We start from the raw sequence: 20,334 nt of genomic DNA on the forward strand, positions 1-20,334 counted from the left end.
CGGCGGTGAAACCCTCGCTATGGCGAGAGCCAACGCCGAAAGGGTCTCGTAAAAACGAATTTTTTAACACGCTCATTATAGGGTCAATTGACGGTGCATCGGCTATCTCTCGTTATAGCGGGGGTGTCGCTATAGCCCGTACTCGCTTTAACGAGGTTCCACTGTACTTTGTACTAGTATATTTTAATCCACTCTCTTATGTGAAACTATGGATCAATTTGAAGAACATATTTCAGTTAGAAAATTTAAGGAAAGTTTTTGCTCATGAGAACCATGATAATTCATGTGACTTTTTATCATTAGGTAAACATTAAACAGAAGCTTAGAAGCTTAGGTAGGGATATACCTCAATGATAGTAGTGTTGAGCTGCTCAGTAGAATAATATCTTGACTAAACATGAGTTCTGATCATGACAGAATAACAATACTGAACCAACTTTCGATTCCTATGCCAATCAAGAAAAATTTTAAAACTTTTTACTAAGTTTAAAAATTACTATGGACGGATTATTTAACAAGGAATTGTAACTTAGCTTCATCAGGAATACTTGGGCTGTGCAAGAAAGAAGTTCTTCCTCAAAATAATAAATGCAAAAATATGAACTATGGTATGTTCAACTAATTACCCCTGATATTGAGGTGTCCCTCACATATATCATTAGACAAGAATATAATTCAGTCTTCATCTTGCTTACTTAAACAGGTTCCAAAATTATTTTGAAATACAGCAATCAGACCCCTGAAATCAACGAGAAATGTCAATGCAAAGCACATGTTGGTAGAAATATACATGCACTAACAAGCAGCTATAAAATTTGGTGAGCATTATAATGTTAGGCTAAATTCTTATCAACTTTGAAGTATACCAGACACATAAATTTTGCCATTTCCCAGAAGTGATGTCACGTTTTCAAACTTTGGGTGAACTTTGTATGTACTTGGATTGGAATTCGGCCTTAAAGCAATAAGAACCAGACTTGAATAAATATAGGTACCTAATTTCACACCAAGGCACTCTTTCTCAATTCAGAGCATACTATGTTCAGTATTTGTTTTTACTAAACAACACCTATTAGGACTAATAACTGTTTCCACAAAGCGGCACCTATTTTCTTAAGGGAATGTAGAAAGTGACAGACTGACACACAAGGAAATTTTTGAAGCCTTTGATTTAGCAATTAGCCCAGAATTAAGCTGACAGAGTTAATCTAAGAATTCCATTTCACAAAATATGCAAAAATATGTTGTTGTGCGACATCTCAGAATAGCCAGCTATGTCAAACTGGAACTGTACCTTTCACTTTCCAGAACAGCTAACCTTCCCCTTCCCCCTTTGTCAAAAACATCCTAGTTTCACTTTTCCAATATAATGGCATGGTGGAGATGCTATGAGTCTAGTCAGTCGTCAGTGGTCAGTCAGTCAAAGCAGTTCACAAGTTTCTCATAGGCCAGTTATCGACAATTAGTTACTTTATAGCCATTCACTAACAGGGCAGTCACAATGTAGCCATAAATGGGAGTCGAATTGCAGGCCGTACGGCCTGTGCTACCAAAGCACCTCGCTATCCACCTATGTCATCACCAGTGGCTCCTCTCCTTCTTGAGACATTTGTAATATCTGAAATTTTGGCTCTTCTGGATGCAAACTCATTACTTTATATTTGTTCATTGAATTTATTTTTTGTGAGTTCAAAGAGAAATAACTTTAGGCAAAGACTTTCAATATTTGTGCGTAATTTTTCCCTTCCTGAGATCAAGGCCAAAACCCCACATAAAATATGACCAGCAACTTTGATACGTTGCCTTACACTTAAAATTTCTTGGCTCAAAGGTTAACTTTAAAGGAAAAAAAAACCAGCAGGGACTCCAGAGCAATGAGATTTAATTACAAAACAAGTCATAATGAGGAATCATGTTCCTATAAGATAATCAACTACTTTTAACAACTTTGCTGCGACTAAACCCACCAAGGAGTAACACCTGATCTCAGCACAAAGGGAAGGCAAATGCATTACCTATCTTCTTTTTGCAACAGTAAGTATAGATCCAAGTCAGAGGTTTGAGTTATAAAAGTTACTGCATCTAAAATATAGATGGTAACCGATGAGGTATGACAGGAAATTAGATTTATCCACCACTCATTTTTAACGGATACACATTACTCCAACACAAACATGGGTTTTTACTTCCAATTACTCACTCAGAATTGCTGTTTGTAGGTGAAGGTAACTCATGAGTTTGCATTTCCTCTGCATCAAGTTCTCTAGTTGAGGCTTCAATCATACTCGTTAAATGCTCTAACTGGCGATCGAGAGGAGAAAAAGCTCCTCTCTCCTCTTCAGGAACTTCCTTTCTGTCTCCATCACGGGTAAATCTACCATCAACAACACCAGTCACCTGCAAAATTCATATTGATTCATACAAGCATACCTACACCTAAATTTCATCAAAATTCTGGAGTAAGATAAAAGTGTGCTTCTATAAAGGACTTTCGTGGTTAAAAAAAAATATGGACAAAAAGAACATGAATATGAAACTTTAACTGTCAGAATCCAAAAATGATGAATTACTGACTGGAAGGCTACAGGACAGACCATAGTATCATTTGAGGACCAACACATAAACCATACCTTAATTAGATCTTCTAAGCTCAGCTCTCTAATTATTTTTTTACTTTTGGGCAGAAGTTCACTAGCATTTGTTGATAAAAGCTCTCGTGCTGCATTCTTGAAAGCTGCCAAGCTGTGGCTGAAACAGCAACAATCATTCATTACAAATAAATTCATCATGAATAAAAAATGAATTCCATATTACAGTTAAAATAGTAATAAAAGCTGGTATAGCTTTTACAGAGAAATAAATAGCAGCTTGTTTCATAAAAGGATATATTATCTTTGTTGCAATAGGGACTGATGAGTAAGAGAGGGTAAAAACTAGCATCTATATTAGTCTGCTTTCAACAAAAGATGCCATTGGTACCACAACTTTAAGTACCATCTGATAGATAGAAGGCTGTACATGAAGTGCCCTCCTCATTGCACTCAGGTAATCACTGAAATATCTCTGCATCACTACGATTTTAACCCAGACCCACAGAGAGGGAAGCCAATACTCTTGCCCCTACACCAACTCAATCCCCAGTAGTAATATGTAGTTCTAAAAAATAAAGTCTATAAGCAGCTAACCTTAGTACATTATTAGGCTCCAAAGTCCACTGAAGGTTCTCCATATAAAAAAAGTTAGATGCCAAGTGAAGAGGCTTTGCCTGCACCAATACATACATTATTAGAGGTATTAGATCACAGGAGCCAGGCTGAATTGGTGGAGTCCAGGACTCATTTCCAGCTGCAAATAAATTCAAATCAAGTAGTAAGTCTATTAAACAAGAAAAAAAAACTTAGTCCAAACCAATTATATCATGTAAATATCACTTAATGTGAAGAAATGCAAATTGTAGAAATGATAAGGGGAATTATATATATACATGCCAACAAAAACCCATTTAAAAATAAAGCTCAGTATATATTCTACACAAATATTTTTCTATAATTCCACTTAAAAGAATAACTATGGAATGAGTATAATGGCAGCTGAAGCAGAGAACTGAAACAAAATTCAGCTCTTATATTTCTTTTAACTTGCATGTACCACAATATTCTTAACCTCCTCTCTACCAATTACAAATAATAATAAAATATAATCATGCACTGTGCTATTAAAACCTTCAAGGCAGTGGCTGATGATCAGTTTGACGATGAGCATTAACTAATTATCACCCGAAGATAAAACCTTAAATATTATATGCATTGATTTTTTAAATCATGCATTTCAATCAAAAATGCAAATCAGAATAATATCATTATGCATGGAGGTGATATGAATGCTCCTCACTGATTATGAATTGCACATTTCACAACATTGTGGATAATTTTGCTTGATGATTCTAACATTCTCTTTAATATCAATTTAAGAAAATTAAAATGAACAGAAATAATTTAAACAGAAAGAGAATGCTTGTGCAAAATCTTGAATTAGCACTTAGGGCACAATAATTAGGCATCCCATTCTAGCTCCCAAAGAACCAATGGCATTCATGCTATTTTGAAATGTTAGAAGATATTGAAAGTGCATAAAACAAAGAAATAGACTTACATGATAAGACACTATGAGCATCAACGATAGCTCCTTTAATTTCTGCCATTATCAAGTCCATTGTTGTTCTAAGACAGGTCAATTTTTCCGCAGGGCTGGTCAAGCGATCAATGGAAGCAAGCTCAACAACCTATTAATGGTCATGCAACACAAACAGAGCGTTATCATGCAATACCCTACATAATAAGTATGAATTAAATTAGAACTACGTCAAGCATTAACCACAAAAACAGACTCATCCCATCTGTAAGAGCTTCCAAACAGCATCCAAAACAACAACAGCAATGTGTTTCCTCTATTAAGGTTACACATCACACACTGTTAGACATTTACAAGGCAAGCAAACCATAACCGAGCTAAAATGAGTTGTTTTCAACATGAACCCATGCAAAAAAAGGTCCAGTTGCTCCTACCCCTATTATTTTTTAACATGGGCTATGCCGATGCTATAATGACCTATAGAGGCCTTTTAATACATATTTTCAAAACTTTACCACCAAATAAAGGTGATTTCATGATCAGAGCCACGCAATTTACAGCAATTAGGTATGTAATGATGAAATCCTACATGACTCTGGGAAAAATCTAGTTGTCTGGGAGTAAAATTGTAGTTCCTCAAAGTTAGAAGGATGCTTGGAAATAGGCTATGCATTTCATAGGACCAAAGTTAAGGGAAAAATTATTGGAGTCATCCGTAAAGTATATTTTATATTTTTCCTGAAGTTAATTGAAAAGGCTTCCTGGTCCCTTCATAAAAACAATTTCCACGAAGTAAATACCACCACAAAAAGTTTATTTAAGAATGATCCCATGAAAGATCCACAAAAATTCTTACGATAATGAAAATTGCTTTTAAGAATAACATTATACTAGAGAACTTTTAATGAAATAGAAAGTATGTGACAAGTTAATAGGATGATCAGTTAGGATGAGGATATTATACATGCCACTGAGAAAATCAAAGGAAACTTAGTTGAATCAAAGAGGAAAAAGATACATAAAGCAATTTTCCTGAGATTTCATCAATTGCAATTTTTTCCGAAAATATGGAGCATTTGAAGTGATATAAACAGAATAAACACTTTAGAAATAAGGTAACGAATAAAATATTTCAATAATTTTACTGTGCAATAAATTTTCTCCATTTATGTAGAAATAAAATTGAAAAAAATAATTTTTTGCCCAAATGGAGTTATTTGTAATTCTTAATAAAGATGAATGTTATCATACCAGATAAAAAAATCTATCACATTCATTATCAGCTGTCAATAACATAAAAAAGACAACACTCGCAACCACCAAAAAAATTATCAAGGATACAATGAAAAATACAGGAAACTAAACTATAAATGGTAGCTTTCCTTATGCAGAAAAAATACATGCATTTTGGCCATACCTAAATAATAATAATAATAAAAAGTCACACAAACAGTAAGTCTGATAAAAATGTTACCATTGCACCCCAAAATTATTGGAGATTTTGGTTCTTCAGATCATAAATTCACATCTTAAACTAGTTTATAAAAGCGCATTTTGTAAATTAGCACTTAGCATTACTATACTACATCCTTCGCAATCTCTTATTCTTAGACAAGGGACTTCATCCAACGGCCCCCGGACCGCACGTGGCCTGCCGGCAAATTTCTTACGACCCCTAGAGGCTATAGCCAATATTGAATTAGGAACCAAATAATGACACACTCATAAAATAAACAATGCCAAAAATCGCATTGATTTATTGAACTTTTTAACCAATAAAGATTAATGCACTTTCAAATTATGTTTTTTTAATATTTTATTGATGTGGTGGTAAAGTGATGTGGAGCATTGCAGCTATCTGGACGATGTTAGACTGATTTTTGGCCCTTGCATTAAAAAAGGTTAAAGACCCCTGTTCTAAGAGAGGGGGGGGCATTTCCTTGGGCATAGGCAATACACATAACAAAACAAAGACTTACAAAGTTAACATCTTGAAAAGTTTGTATTTTTTAATACTTTTATTGTATTTATTTCCGCCTGGAAGGTCTCTACCTGGGAGCATACTCAATTCATCACTTAAGAGATGTTTGCTTTTAAATTGTTAAAACACCTCAATGAACCACTTGTTCCCTTGTATTTGTTTTGGGGAAAATTCTCCATTCAAAACTATCCTTGACCTACAGCTGCTGAACACTAGAACCGCGGACGGGACTTTTTTGTCCCATCGCCCTTTGCAAATGCTTGCCATTCATGTACTAGAGGTTTCATCCCTTTAAAATTTACTGACTTTCACTCAATTTTTATGCTCTTTCAAGTGGTTATATTGAAATTATTGTACGATCTTTGGTTCACAAGAAAAACCGATTTACCTAGAACCGCAGGATGGGACTTTTTTGTCCCATATGGGGAAAACATACAATTTCAGTTTTTTTTTGTACACTTATTTTGTATTTAGAACAATAACAGTTTATTACGAAGGGGATAGATGCACAGATACCGTTATTCTGCCAGTTAGAAGCACAGAAGGGAATAATTTGTGCACTGTGCCGGCTGCCTACTCATGCAGCGCCGGCCGCATCAGCTCTGCCCGGTGCGTCTGCAGGTCTGAGCTTGCAACCAACACGCTTCAAATAAGTTTACTTTATTCCTAGTTATACTTAATAAAACATTTTAAACATTACCTAAACACGTGTTTTGTTCGCACAAACCACAAAAAAACCGTCAATTATACTTAAACATGACAGAATCAACGTATTTTGTCAAAATGGGACAAAAAAGTCCCATCCCACGGTTTTGGTGGGGTTGGAAAGTTCAGCGGTTCTAGTGTTAAGCTACATAAACATAGAAAGCTGCAGGGAACATCAAAAAATTCTTTATGATCCACAGAATAATCATTTAGGCACAAAAATTACTTCAAACTAGAGTAAAGTAACTTTTTCAAATAATAAAAACTGAAATAAAATTTCATTGCTTAGTCTATTCCAATAACAATTAGAAAAACCGACTGCAACTGAACTTCAATATCAATTATAAGGTATTATTTATTGTAATGAACAGATTCCTTCAATTTAGCTCAGCGAAGAGTACAGTTCATTTCATGTTATTATAAATAAAGCATTTGTATAAAGTGGAAGCTCGTTTTAACAAGTGCTCATAATCCTCAGAAAATTGCTTTCTATACCAGGCTCACATCATATCCGAAGGTCATCATAAAGCACCTCAATTCCCATATTCACCTTTGATTACCACTTTTATTTCATATTGCTATTAGACTGATGAGAAAGATCTGCATTTGCCTTTGCATATGTGTACATAATCTTGCAAATTAAGCAATGAAACAAAATATTTCGCTTGTCTCTAAAAGCCACACATGACTAGACAATCTCGTGCAAAAACACCTGAAATCTGTATATGAAGATGTCACTCCTGTTTTATTTTAATTTTGGTTCACTGGTCTGAACACTTAATTCCCTGAATGATTCTACCGCAGTTTCATGAATGACACAACCTGAATTCACACAAGAGCAGAGCAGACAGAAGATGGAAAAAAATCAATAGATGGCAAAGATAAGTGATGTGCAAGGAAGGTGCAAACTGATGTCACAAAGACTCTTTCCCAACAGCCCACTTTCTGACCAGTCTACCCCATGCAAACCCAGCATAACTCTTGAGTGAATTCCACCCTTTACCCCCACCATCACTCTCCGCAGTCATCAAATTGGCTAGAAGCTTCTCCACCTTCTGGTTTGTGAATGTGGATTAAAGAAAAAGAACAACAAAACACTGCGATATCATAAATCAATTGCAAATGAAGGCTATCAATTTTCGGTGCATGAATTTTCTGTGCATTTAGATGCATTTTCTGTACTTCAGACAACACTCTCGTAACACCATGGATGTATACAGTGATGAATGAATGCTTATGAATTCGTGATTGACGATCAACAATTTTAATCTGAGAATTTTTCTACAAGAAGTTGAAAACAAAAGTAATTTCCAAGTGATGGGATGGGCATCATGGCCTGGATTTGAATGCAATGCAATAGCAGTCACGCTGGGAACTAGGCTTAGAGTCAGCAGCATACAAGGTTGATAATAAGGTGACGCTCAGACTATTCATAACACAGACATGGCTCATCTTGTGTTTCGACTTGTAGGCGACCAACAATACTCCTTGAAGACACATTAGTTATGGTAAGATAGCTCAAGGCTCAGCTCTGGTGCCAGTGTTTACCACCCTGGAATGGAGTTAATTAGCCCAGCCTAGATGAACTCTCCCCACTGTCACTGATGTGTGATTGTCGCTGAGGCTTCTCCCCACATGAAGCTATGTTGGCCTCTTATCTTCCATAAACATCCAACCCCACAAGCACAGTAGTTATTCAGTTGAGCTGTGCCTAGCGATTTAATCAGTGCAGTTACATGCTCATATTCGTGATGCTAAAATGTTTAGTGGCTGGCGATATAACAATTGTACACTAATTTTCTGGGTTATATTTTGGCCGTCAACAGTGAAATGGGTGACCATGTTTATTCCAAGTTAAATGGTTACATACTGCTCTAATGAGATATACCTTGTAATACTGAGCCTATTAGTGTAAAATTAGGTTAGAAGGAAAAGGATTCATGACTGATGGGGTCCAAAAAAACTGAGAAAAAACCAAATCTAGAAATGAAAAAAACAGGGATCTACTGAATACATTGTACACTGTACATTGCACTAGGTCATACGTCATTGTATCAATGAAAAGCATACCAGCTAACTCATTCCTGAAAGGGTAAATACTTTGTGATCAATGCATCCTCAATTACTTACTGCAGCAGGTAATGGGACAGCAAAATCCTCAGGAGCTCCAAATTGATCAGCAGTGACTCCTAAGTCATAGAATTCCTTGGCTTTTGCATAAACTACTTTATCCTTTTCAGCAAGGGAGGTAACCATTAAAGGAAATATATAATCATGCAGATGGCTGACTATGTATCTGCAAGGTAAAAATAATTATTCTTGAAACAATGGAAGGATGTGAGCATTTCATTGAAAATCAAAGATTTGCCAAAAAACATTTTCCCAAGTGACATCTCCAAAACCTTAAGCATAATAGTATGGATTTTCTTAATTTTTTTCTTATACATTTATGAGATATGATAAAGTTAACTTTTTTCAGTGAAAATTGGAGACTAAGGTAATTCTAAAAAAATAACATTTCCTGATGAATAAATACAACCATAATTCAGAACATAATAACTCAATTCAACTACAAAACAAATATCTAACTCAAATCTGCCAAATTACACTTCAAAAGGAAGGACAGTCTTTACGCTATTTACAGTTTTAAGTTTCTATACATTAACTTGTAAAAATTACCTCATTCAAAATGCTTTACCGTAATGACTTTATTCAAGAGAATCAAATGCATAACATGACCATAGGCATCGTTTAGTAGAAAAAAATACTGTGAATGGCCATTACAATCATTCCAACTTTTTAACTGATAACTGAGGACAATGTGCTAAATCATAAATAAAAATAAACATTTTTTTTAGCTTAATAATTTATCTGTAAAAGGTATGCAATTTTATGAAAATACTTGGCACCAAAAATATTCATTGATTTCCTCATGATGATGATGTTGCTTAAAAAAATCTAGCAAACACATGGTACAATGATGCCCTATAATCAGAACCAATTTCATACAAAAATCTGACAAGCTGTAGATACAATACGGCACATATGAAGAAAAATGAGCTTACATTTCGATGGCAGATGACAGCAGACCTTGAAAGCGGGCATCCCTTTGTCTCTTGAGTGAATGAGGACGAAGGAGAATATTCCACTGAGCTGCAACTGTTTCATGGACTAGAGCACAGATTTCTTCCATGGTAGCACTAAGAGTCATGGTTGGAATCAAGCACTCCACAGAATTATTGAGAGATGACACCCAACTTTCACCATGAGGTTGAAGGAAACTAACAAAGAACTGCATAGCTCTGAAAAAAATGAAGATTATAAATTGATGACTTCATAGTGATAGACATATCTAAATAAAGAAAACGTATTATAGTAGAATAGAAAGTTGTCCAAAATATTCTGCAGCACAAATTGCTCCATTTATATATTGACCGAAAGAATTTAACGTGGTTCAAATTGATAATACATACATACATAAGTAATCATTTTTATTTTATTCAAATTTTTCATACAAGGAGCACGAAAGTAATAGGGCCGTCTTCAGTTTAGTTAAGGGGAAGGGTGGAGTGACCACTGGCCAGCAAGGATGAAACACAAGAAAAACTAAGGAAAATATAACAGTAGATTTGGAAAATTAAAAGTTTCTAAAAAATATTAACCTTACCCCAAGTATGCCCATACGGCATGGCAATATAGCTCCACTTGGTGCCCGGAGTGCCTGAATGGGCATGGTGTTTTAAATGCGTTCCTATTAATTTTAACTGTGAGGGACAATCATTGGACATTTAAATCCAGTGGTTATAATGGCTGTATTTTTTGATGACCAAGGGTTATGACTGACATTACTTGGAAAGCATTTTCCACTGATTAACACTATCTTCATACCTTCTGCAGTGTAGATTGAGAGTAAGAAAATAGGCAGACAATACGTGACCAGTGAGGCCAAGGTAATATTAGCACTATCTTGTGAATAATTGGTTTTATTCAAGGAAATAAAAGTATATGTACAAGCCATTCACATTAATTTACAGTAACCTGCAAGTCCATGTAATGCGTGAAATTTACACAAAAGGAATAATTTTTGCATTGACCAGGATTCAAGCCCGCATCTTCCAAATTCACACCAGGTGCTCTATTTTTGAAACTACTTAGGCATTTTCTTCCAAGTATAGTTTTGCTGGCTCGAGAGGACAAAATGGTTTATGCTGCCAGACATAAAAAGTCACAAGGCAGCATGCACATAACACCACAGACTCATGGCTAAAATTTAGACATGCAGATACGTTAATAAAATAACTAATGCAAGGAAGTTATGAAAAATAGTCAGGGGCATACTTATATGCAGTCACCTGAAGTGCAAATACATAATGTGTGAAAGTTCCGCAGAGGAATCAACTCGAACATTCTGCATTGTGACAGTGGATATCTAAAGTCCCCTCGCTGGGTACGCCCGTGGGCACATAGGTGACCACTCAAAATATGTATCTGAGATGCCTACATGCTTTTGAGATCATACGGTCACATGAGATATCTCTGATGTGTTTGATGCTATGTGGGATGTACACTGTCATATTATTTTCATGAAGTTCTCATGAATCTTGACTGACAGAGCAGCGATCGTTTTCCATGGACCCATGGTGCACCCATCATATGTGACGCAGCCGCAACCTACTTACCAGTCATTACGACCTGGATTCGTCATACTTTATCTCTGCATTCAGATAGGTTTCATCCTAGCATAAATGTATAGTATCCTCATATTTGGGAATGAGGCTGTGTGTGTTAGTTGCGCTTAAACCATCCTGTCCTCTAAAGAAAACAAAACTTTGCAGATGAGGAAGAAATGGGTAGAACAGACAGCAAAGGATGTTATGGGTGTGGAAAAATGAATAGCTTCAGAAGTAAGGAGTCAAAAATGTTGAAGAAAAATTAAAAACTTACTCATCCAACGAAGTTACGTCCTTTTGCATCATCAATGAGTCCTCATCAGATGATTTGGCTCTGAATTCTGGGCTTAGCGGCTTGTCAATGACAACCAAAGAGTAGTTCTCAAATTCCTGTGAAAATTTTCCTTTATCAATACTTTATCCCCAGAAATATACATTTTACAAAATGCATCAATATTTATGTCATAATACCAGTCAAAGCTCAATCGTAAAATATAGCTTTAGGGAGATGTTGTTAACTATAACCATGAATTAAAAATGTGTAATGTATTAAAAATTGAATTCCTGTGTAAACTAGTGCAATATCATGCATCAAAAACCTAGATTGTGCAGTTTAACCACTGTTCGAAGTGCAGATCGGATTCCAATAGCTACTTCGTAGCCATATGGAATCAACAACAACACACATGAACACAAATTAAAAGAAAAAAACAATTGAAAAGGTAGCAAGATTATGATGAGCATACTCACTTTGTTATACACTGTTTCCTTCTCAAGAATTTTAGCCTGGTAGCTTTCTGGCATGGGTACCGGCGCAGATAGTAGCTTAATATTTTCGCTTTCCATTTCGTATGTATACGTTGCATTTTTGCCTGTACTCTTGTAGAGCCTTAAATAAAGTAGATCATTCAATTATTAAACTCTAGAACTATAGAAGATAGAATAGTTACAGATATCCATGGTTTTTTTGATAGCATTAACAGAGAAATTGTTCCAAATCGGTAAAGTAACATTTCATAAGATAACTCACTTTGAGTGATCAGAGGACCTGATCAAATGACAGTCTGTGAAAATAAAAAAATACATCAGATATACACGTATACAGATGAAAACTAATTAATTAAACCCAAAAACATCAATGCCGACCAACAAACGTTTCCGTTATGTCAACTCCTCTCAATGCTAATGAGGAGGGAATACATATAGTCCACCGATTCGACAGGGCTTTCTCATATTTGCTTCGAAATCTTTCCTAAAATGGATAGAATAAAGTATTTGGGAGTTCAATTACTAATACAATCACGAAAAATCACATAGATACGGTAAAGTTATGTTTTCTTACTTGGAGCAGCCGATAAAACGGGTTGTACTCGAGCTCGTCTGCTGACATTTTACTACGTATTCCAATTGCAAGACTTTAAAATATTGTAGAGGTAAAATAAAATTTCAAACATTAAAGATAACCATTTAATTATAAACTAAGTAAATCTGATATAATTGCAATCGTCGAGAGTACCTATTATATATCAGCTGAAAACTAGCTCAGCAATTTGGTTCGTACATCCTGTTTCCGCAAAAACATGGCAACCTTAAAGTTATTTTCCCTGCGGAATACGGGTAAGATAGTAAATAATTCAATAACTTATCGTTAAAAGGGAAATATTTCCCCATTGGAACTTTCATAAAATTTAATCTGGTTATAATTCAAATAATTAGCATGTATCATACTCTATTTAATGGAATTTCCTCCGCTCAATCAATTTGTCTGTAGGTGCCCCATTAATTAGGAAATCATTGGGAATAACGTCTGTTTGTCAGACCAGGAATACGTATAAGTATGTGAGCAAACCGGAGCCAAGTATGAACATGAAGGATATTACAGACAGAGCAGCTCAAACTATTTTCTGGACGGAGCTATTCCGCGGTAAGCCGCTACCGAATATTCACAATATCCTTCTTTTCTAGCTAGTCAATGGCATTAAAATGCATTTGAATACAGGATTTCGTTCTCTATAATATAAATATTATTTGAAATTAGGTGCCGGTGTCGTGTTGGGTCATCTCTTCAAGGAGCCTGCTACCATCAACTACCCATTCGAGAAAGGACCCCTCAGTCCAAGATTTCGTGGAGAACATGCCTTGAGGCGATATCCATCTGGCGAGGAACGCTGCATTGCTTGCAAATTGTGTGAAGCTATTTGTCCAGCCCAGGTGAATGCTCGTAGTCATACAGTTTCTTGCGCCTCAAAATCTGAATATTCTCATCACTATTTCTTGTAGTTCCAGTCTCTTTCGACGGGGCACAAACCAATTAACTTTTTGTAATCCTACGAATGTGATTTCAATTGCCTCGACTGGTTGAATTTTGCTTTCATCTTAATCCCTTTCATTAAAAGCATTAGTATAATCCCAGATCAAGGTTATTGTTGTGAAAGATGTATTCAGTAAACTCAAAACATATCGAAAGTCAGGAGGCAGTGAATATTTTGAGTGCAGTTGATGCTGCTACCTCATAATTTAATCCTCACTATGAAGCCAGAAATTTGATATTCCCCAAATCGAATTTTCTGCATCTCTTTTAGCACATTTTCAGATAGGTAATTTTAAAATGTTCTCCATACAACGTGTGCACAGGTGATTTCCCTAAGTGCTTGCAGAAGGCCCTGCAAGGTTTTGTTCTATTTTGATGAGAGCCTGCCCTCTAGTTGAACGTGCTTCTTCAAGGGAAATAGCTATGCTTATCAACTCGGGCCTCTGACATTAGGATTTGGTCCTTAGAAGACCCATAAAGTACTTGTGTCTATTTTGCCAAGCATACATTCAATACTTCAACACCTCTTTCATTCCTGGGAGTTTTTTTGTATGAGTAGCATCCACTTCTGGTCTCTTCAAGTAGCAAAAAAACTACCTACTATTAAAAGATCTATCGTTTGAAGCAGATTAATTTATATTTGTAGCTGTGTGGTATGAAAAATGAATGCAAGTAACAAGAAGTAAGTTTTCTTTTAATATACGTCTTGGTTTGACAAATTTTTTAGCTCTGTATTGGATGTTACCCATTTATTCGATTGGGTGCCCACTTGTGGTACAATTTTTGATTTTCATTCATTTTGTGCCACTACAGAGGGTCAGACACAGGTATGCAAAAGAGACACACACATGTCATACGTATGCAGATGTAATTTTGTGTTAACATAAGTAGGCGCATCAGTTGCTGAAAAGATAAGATAAATTGTGAAATTAAAATATAATGCATTTTATGATTATGGTTACCAAGACAAACATTTAACTTGATCAGAAAACTTAAATTCTGGGCCACAATTTATCAAGTGACAGAATTAAAATTTAATTTATGTGGAAACCATGAAAAATACTGAATTAAATCTGGGCAGTTTTTTGGAACCTCTATGCTGTCACTAAATAAAATATTAGGGCATATGAAAAAGAATTTCATTGGTTCAAGTTACTCACACTTATTGTTACTTTTTGACATGAATACCTTGGTCATTGAGGCATTTTTGTACCTATGTACAAACATCTTACGTAGAAAATTTTACTGCTGAAAATAATGTTTGAGACTGTCTATAACTTGAAAGCCTTGCCTCTTCAGTTACATCTTCATTTCAGGGTATAAATAGGGTCAGTCAGTGCTTTCTACTGGTTGATTTAAAATTTCCATTTAAATCACTCCTGAGCCATTGAATTAAAGTTTAACTGTAAGGATGGGTGTTTTCATGGAACATACAGCATTAGAAGTTGGTATGCCTCTACTTTCGTGGTGAATGGTTTCCCCTGACAACTTAAGGCTTTACAATATTCAGATTCATTACATAATAATAGTCCCTGGCATCATGAATTTCATCAGCAACACATCTCTTTAGTGTCAAAAAATAATAGCCAAACTTGTCTGTCAACACTTATTTAATAAATTGGTGACAGTGGTTCATGACGAGACCATAATGCCCCGTTCACACTACGTCCTTTTTACGCCGGTTAGCCCCGACCATGGTTACAAAACGAGGTGTGAACGCAAGTTCCCGTTAACCGTGGTTGGGATTCTGACCACCGTTTTCCGACCATGGTTGGCGGTAGTTCATGCGTGTGTGAACGCAAGTTGGTTAAAAGCTGGTTAGAAAAAGAAGAAGGCGAAGCAGCAACGAAGTGGGATAGGAGGAAAGAAAACAGAAAATAAAGTTTCGAAGAGGAGACGGCCGTTATTGTTGAATTATATTCGTCAGAATTAATTCAAAGGAAAGTGCTATTGATTCATTCCGTAATGTGTTGCATAGTATGAGATTTTAAACCTGATTTAAGTTATGCGATATACTTTATAGTTCGTAGTGAATTAGCTATTAGCTCGTATTGTATTGTTACGGACAGATTGAATAATCTATATTAATATTATGCTAGAATTAAGTAAAATGTGCGAAACTACCATAATAAAAATCCGAAGGTCACAATGATTTTAATGTTTTGGTAAGAGTTCTTTGTCCCAGTTTGAAAAAGATCACTTATGTTCATCCTTGAACAAAAGTTCTTCCCATATCAACATAAAGTATTAGGCTAACGGCTAGTCAGATGTAACGATAGAAAATAAATTTAGAAACGTCAGGTGATACCACATATCGCAAAAATTACCACGTTCTCTCTCTTATTTCATAAGTTAAAGTTCAACAATCGTCACATTTCTGCAAGTTATTCGTCCACATTTGAAGAAGAGGTAATAGAGTTTTAATTTACGGTATAGCATCAGATTGGATCATGTCCTTTGTCAAAGTCAGAAAACAATAATAGCTAAGAATGTAATGCAGCGAAAAGTGTATCTCCATCCCAAATCACAAGTGTCTCAAATTGAGGCTCAAGTCTCAAGATTAGGTCCTCGATTTTCTTCACCTACATCAATGATTTGTCGACACATCCGAATCAAGGGCAAGTAGTAGTATATGTTGTTGATATCAACCTAATTATCAGTAATATTCGCTTTCATTCGTATTAAATAGAGCAGTAGAAGAATGCAAGCCACACTATGGATGAAATGATTAGTTGGACGAACACATTTGAATTACCTTCTACGTAGCAAGGAACAATGATTGTCGACGCTGGAATGCAATTTTTAATTCATAAGCCGCTCATAATATGCACATATGTTTAAATTCATCATCAATATCATTGCAATTAACACAAGAACTTTTCCCTGCACATTCTATATTTCCTTCCAACAAGTTATTCGCTCTTGTCAATTCATTTTTCACTTGGAATTACTCTACCACTCATCAGATGTCGCCAGGGTCTAACCATGGTTGAGTGTGAACACGCGTTGGTTCTGACGTCATCTTACGCTGGTTAAGAAAGATGGTAATGTGAACGGGGCATAATATATGTTAGTTCTTATGGTGGTAAATACCTCAATCATCAAGATGATTAATTTTGGAAAGTAAGCATAAGCCTCTCAATTGAACACTATGCATACCCTCACACACAACCTGTTGTGGATCCTTTTCAAGGCTAATGGGACCATGCTAAGGCTACCTGGTTTGAATTTTACTCTTACACAGGCTCGAAAAAACAATTAGTCATACACTCTTTGGAACCAAATCTGACAGAATCTGTAACTCATGCATTGTCTGGGCACCAAAAATGGAAATATGCACGTGTGAATTTTGATCGCCAAGTCATCCTCTCTTGCATTCGTGAAGCATTAAAGCTTCACATCAGTGCAAGGTTTAAGTGATGCCAATGGAGGTCTTTTTAAATTCAGGAATTCCCTCGATTACGTAAGAGATGCATGACGAAGAAGGCAAGTCATAATTTAGTTGATGCTGGAAGTGGGCCAATTTCCCTTGCGGGGCATGGGAGAGGTCTATGGAAGTAGAAGTATAAGTACGTCAAACATTTTACATTCATGCTCTTGTGTTTCAATTAGACTGCTTCAGATGAGGTGGCTAATTATGCAATTATAGATTTATGGAAGTCAAGACTTGTTACTTTAAGACTAAGTGGATGTATGTTAATGGTGGAGAAGGGAAAGGGGAGGAGGTCGGACAGCCGTTGCTAGATCGGTTGAATATAAGAGATGAAGGTTGAGTGGAAAAATATGATCAGTGGTTGAAGCATCTTACTGTTTTAAATTCTGTTGAGAGAGGAGGGGAGGTTTGAGTCCCATGTCACTTAGGAGTTGTCCTTTCCTTTTAAAGATGAAAATGCTTTTGTTGGCATTCAATGGACTATTTTCTATGCATCCCAAATTTCTAGTGTTGATATTGAAGCTGAAGTAATCACTAGGTTCTCCTTGTATCATATATTACTACCTTAATTATATTTGGCAATTACGGTATTTGTCTGAATATAGTCCCTCCTCTTTTTTTTTCAAAAATGCCCGTGATAAAAGTTAAGGGGGGACCATATTCAAACCCATTTTTTTAATTTTTTCCCGAAACTAAAACCTCAACATTAGGGGGGAGGACTATATTCAGAGGAAAAAGGTATTAATTTTTAATAATAACTGAATATATGTACCTATATTGTTAGTGCTGTCGACGAAAAGAAGTTCTCAGTTGTTGCATGATTCTCTGATTTTTTTATTTTACCGGCTTTGTTTCAATTTATTGTGGTTACTACTTTATAGGCAATTACCATTGAGGCAGAAGAACGAGCTGATGGAAGCAGACGAACTACCCGGTATGACATCGACATGACTAAGTGCATCTACTGTGGATTTTGTCAAGAGGCATGCCCAGTTGATGCCATTGTGGAGGTAATAATTTATTTGTTTTTCTTTTATGCTTGCTAGGAGAATATAGTTTGTGTTTTGGCTTTCAATTAAGGGATATTCAACCTTTGTTGATAATTACTCTTTGTTTGGTCCTCCATAGATGAGCTGGATTTCATTCTAATTTTTAAGACCTTGCAGTTGGATGAATCTGCCAAGTTTTCGAAATTTCCACTTTATTGATGAAGAATGCAGTAAATCTCCATTTTAGTGAGGGCTGAAGATCCCTGTAAAATCACTTGTTGTAATGCAAACTGGTTATAATTGATGTTTATCCGAAATTGTATCTTTTCACAGTTATTATGGCACAAGATTTGTACATTTGGGTTGCCTATTCATTTCTATTATAAGTCTGCACCAATATTTTAATGTATCTACTTAATCATGAAGTTGTAGTGGGAGACAACTTATAGCCATAGGTGCACATTTTCACTCTGTAGAGAGAGAAGCTTTTTCTTCTATTGCAATATAATTAATAATTGCCTCTTGTTTTCTCAGGGCCCCAACTTTGAATTCTCAACAGAAACTCATGAAGAACTCCTGTATAATAAGGAAAAGTTGTTAGACAATGGTGATAAATGGGAATCCGAAATTGCTGCAAACATCCAGGCAGACCACCTGTATAGATAATTCATACATACTGTAGTCACCAAGAGTAATGTATTGTTGTAAATTAATTGTTGCTTAGAAGTGGCTGGGTTGTTGAATCTAGCCACTTTAATATGTTTTTGCTGAAGTGGATGTCCTTCTGTACTTAGCACTTCAGTAGTAACAAAGAAGTATGTGATTTTCAGTTTGTGTATGAATGATCTTGAGTTGAGATTTCTTTGTTCAAAATGTTACTAAATTATTGACAATGCCAATAAAGGTATGTCTAACAAATTTGTGTAATTATTGAAGATGTTTAATTTTTTATATTTTCATTTTTGAAAAATTCTTTTACTCAGTCCAAAAATATTAATTTAATTCATGAATCAAGAAAATGGATTCAAAGCCACATATATATTATTTTAAATTAACGTAAGGATCCATTAATGCTGCTGCCCTTGCAGATGATCAGATTTCCATCACATACTTAGTCTACCACCTAGTTTGATTCGTGGTAAGCTAACGGGCTAAGCTAAGCTCCCACTTAACCGTGAAAACCTTTAAATGGACAATTTTGTCTGCTGTGGAAAAAGCTGTGAATTTCTTCTTAAAACCTCACTAATCTCTGTAACTTGTAAAGCTATGATTGACAGATCAAAAGAAAAATCGATTTGTCGATCATGTTTCTAGGTCAGTCACTTGCAGACACAGTCTACACATCTATCTGCACATGTATATTCGAATCGCAGTTATTGGTCCATGTCTCATTACGACACATTGATCTTAAACCTGTGATTGGAAGACTGGTAACCAAAGTGTTCATTAACCCTGGCAAAAAATCAGACACTTCGCTTCCCTGCCACCCTACTCCCTCCATTTCCCCAGTCACAACCTTTAGCTGGCCCTGAATTTTGCTAACGATAGGTGACGTCATAAAAGATAGCACTATCATTGCTGTGTTTGCAAACTCGTCGTCTGTCGCGTTTGTTAAATTTATAGTTGACCTGCTACTGATGATTATTACGTGATCAGTATTTCTGACTAAAATAGCTCATCAAAGGATTGTAAATTTGAAGACATTTAGACAGTGAAAACATGGAAAAAACCATGAATAGGGTGGTTAACTATTATATTTTATTGCCTAAATCGAAAGATTATTACTCCTGAGTACGTATTTCACGCTTTTAGATATTTAAATGACGATATCTATTTTTCGCAATTAAATGAAAAGTGAAAATTTTCAAGCGCGCGAAAATGCGATGGCTAAGTATGAATGCTGTGACGTCGTTCTGGTTCCCACTGCTGCCAAGTGAGGTGACTTTGGGGCGAGGCTTTGAGTGCTGATAAGATGCAGGATGCTAGCAGGTAGCAAAGTACCCTGCTAGCTGGTAGCGCTTGGCTTAAATAAGGATTATTAATACCGTATCAAACGAAGGAAATTTTCCGGCCATAGGTAGTTTTACTAGGTGAATATTAAGAGATGTTTCCCT

General features: G+C 35.8%; 2 protein-coding genes across 4 annotated transcripts in view; one reads left to right on the plus strand and one right to left on the minus strand.

The window, feature by feature from the left end:
* Positions 1-269: 269 nt before the first annotated feature.
* The window catches only part of LOC124155827, a 34,024-nt gene continuing 13,959 nt past the window's right edge, over positions 270-20,334 (minus strand). For 2 of the 3 annotated variants that reach the window (XM_046529957.1, XM_046529956.1), the window contains exons 3-12: positions 12,518-12,551; positions 12,238-12,376; positions 11,762-11,877; positions 9,883-10,119; positions 8,948-9,113; positions 4,153-4,282; positions 3,186-3,345; positions 2,631-2,748; positions 2,201-2,397; positions 270-739 (exon numbers count right to left, since the gene is read on the minus strand). In XM_046529957.1, coding sequence (XP_046385913.1) covers positions 676-739; positions 2,201-2,397; positions 2,631-2,748; positions 3,186-3,345; positions 4,153-4,282; positions 8,948-9,113; positions 9,883-10,119; positions 11,762-11,877; positions 12,238-12,376; positions 12,518-12,551 — 1,361 coding nt within the window. In that variant the 3' untranslated portion in view covers positions 270-675. Of the gene's footprint in view, positions 740-2,200; positions 2,398-2,630; positions 2,749-3,185; positions 3,346-4,152; positions 4,283-8,947; positions 9,114-9,882; positions 10,120-11,761; positions 11,878-12,237; positions 12,377-12,517; positions 12,552-12,633; positions 12,740-12,829; positions 12,899-20,334 lie in introns of those variants that run through there. The other variant, XM_046529955.1, reaches the window with a different exon arrangement.
* LOC124155828 (NADH dehydrogenase [ubiquinone] iron-sulfur protein 8, mitochondrial) lies at positions 13,013-19,138 on the plus strand. Its single transcript, XM_046529959.1, has 5 exons — positions 13,013-13,104; positions 13,259-13,411; positions 13,526-13,698; positions 18,113-18,241; positions 18,755-19,138. Exons 1-5 carry the CDS (start codon positions 13,068-13,070, stop codon positions 18,884-18,886), a joined length of 624 nt encoding a protein of 207 aa, XP_046385915.1. The 5' UTR covers positions 13,013-13,067; the 3' UTR covers positions 18,887-19,138.

The sequence above is a fragment of the Ischnura elegans genome, chromosome 3, assembly GCF_921293095.1.
Source record: "Ischnura elegans chromosome 3, ioIscEleg1.1, whole genome shotgun sequence".
NCBI lineage: Eukaryota > Metazoa > Arthropoda > Insecta > Odonata > Coenagrionidae > Ischnura > Ischnura elegans.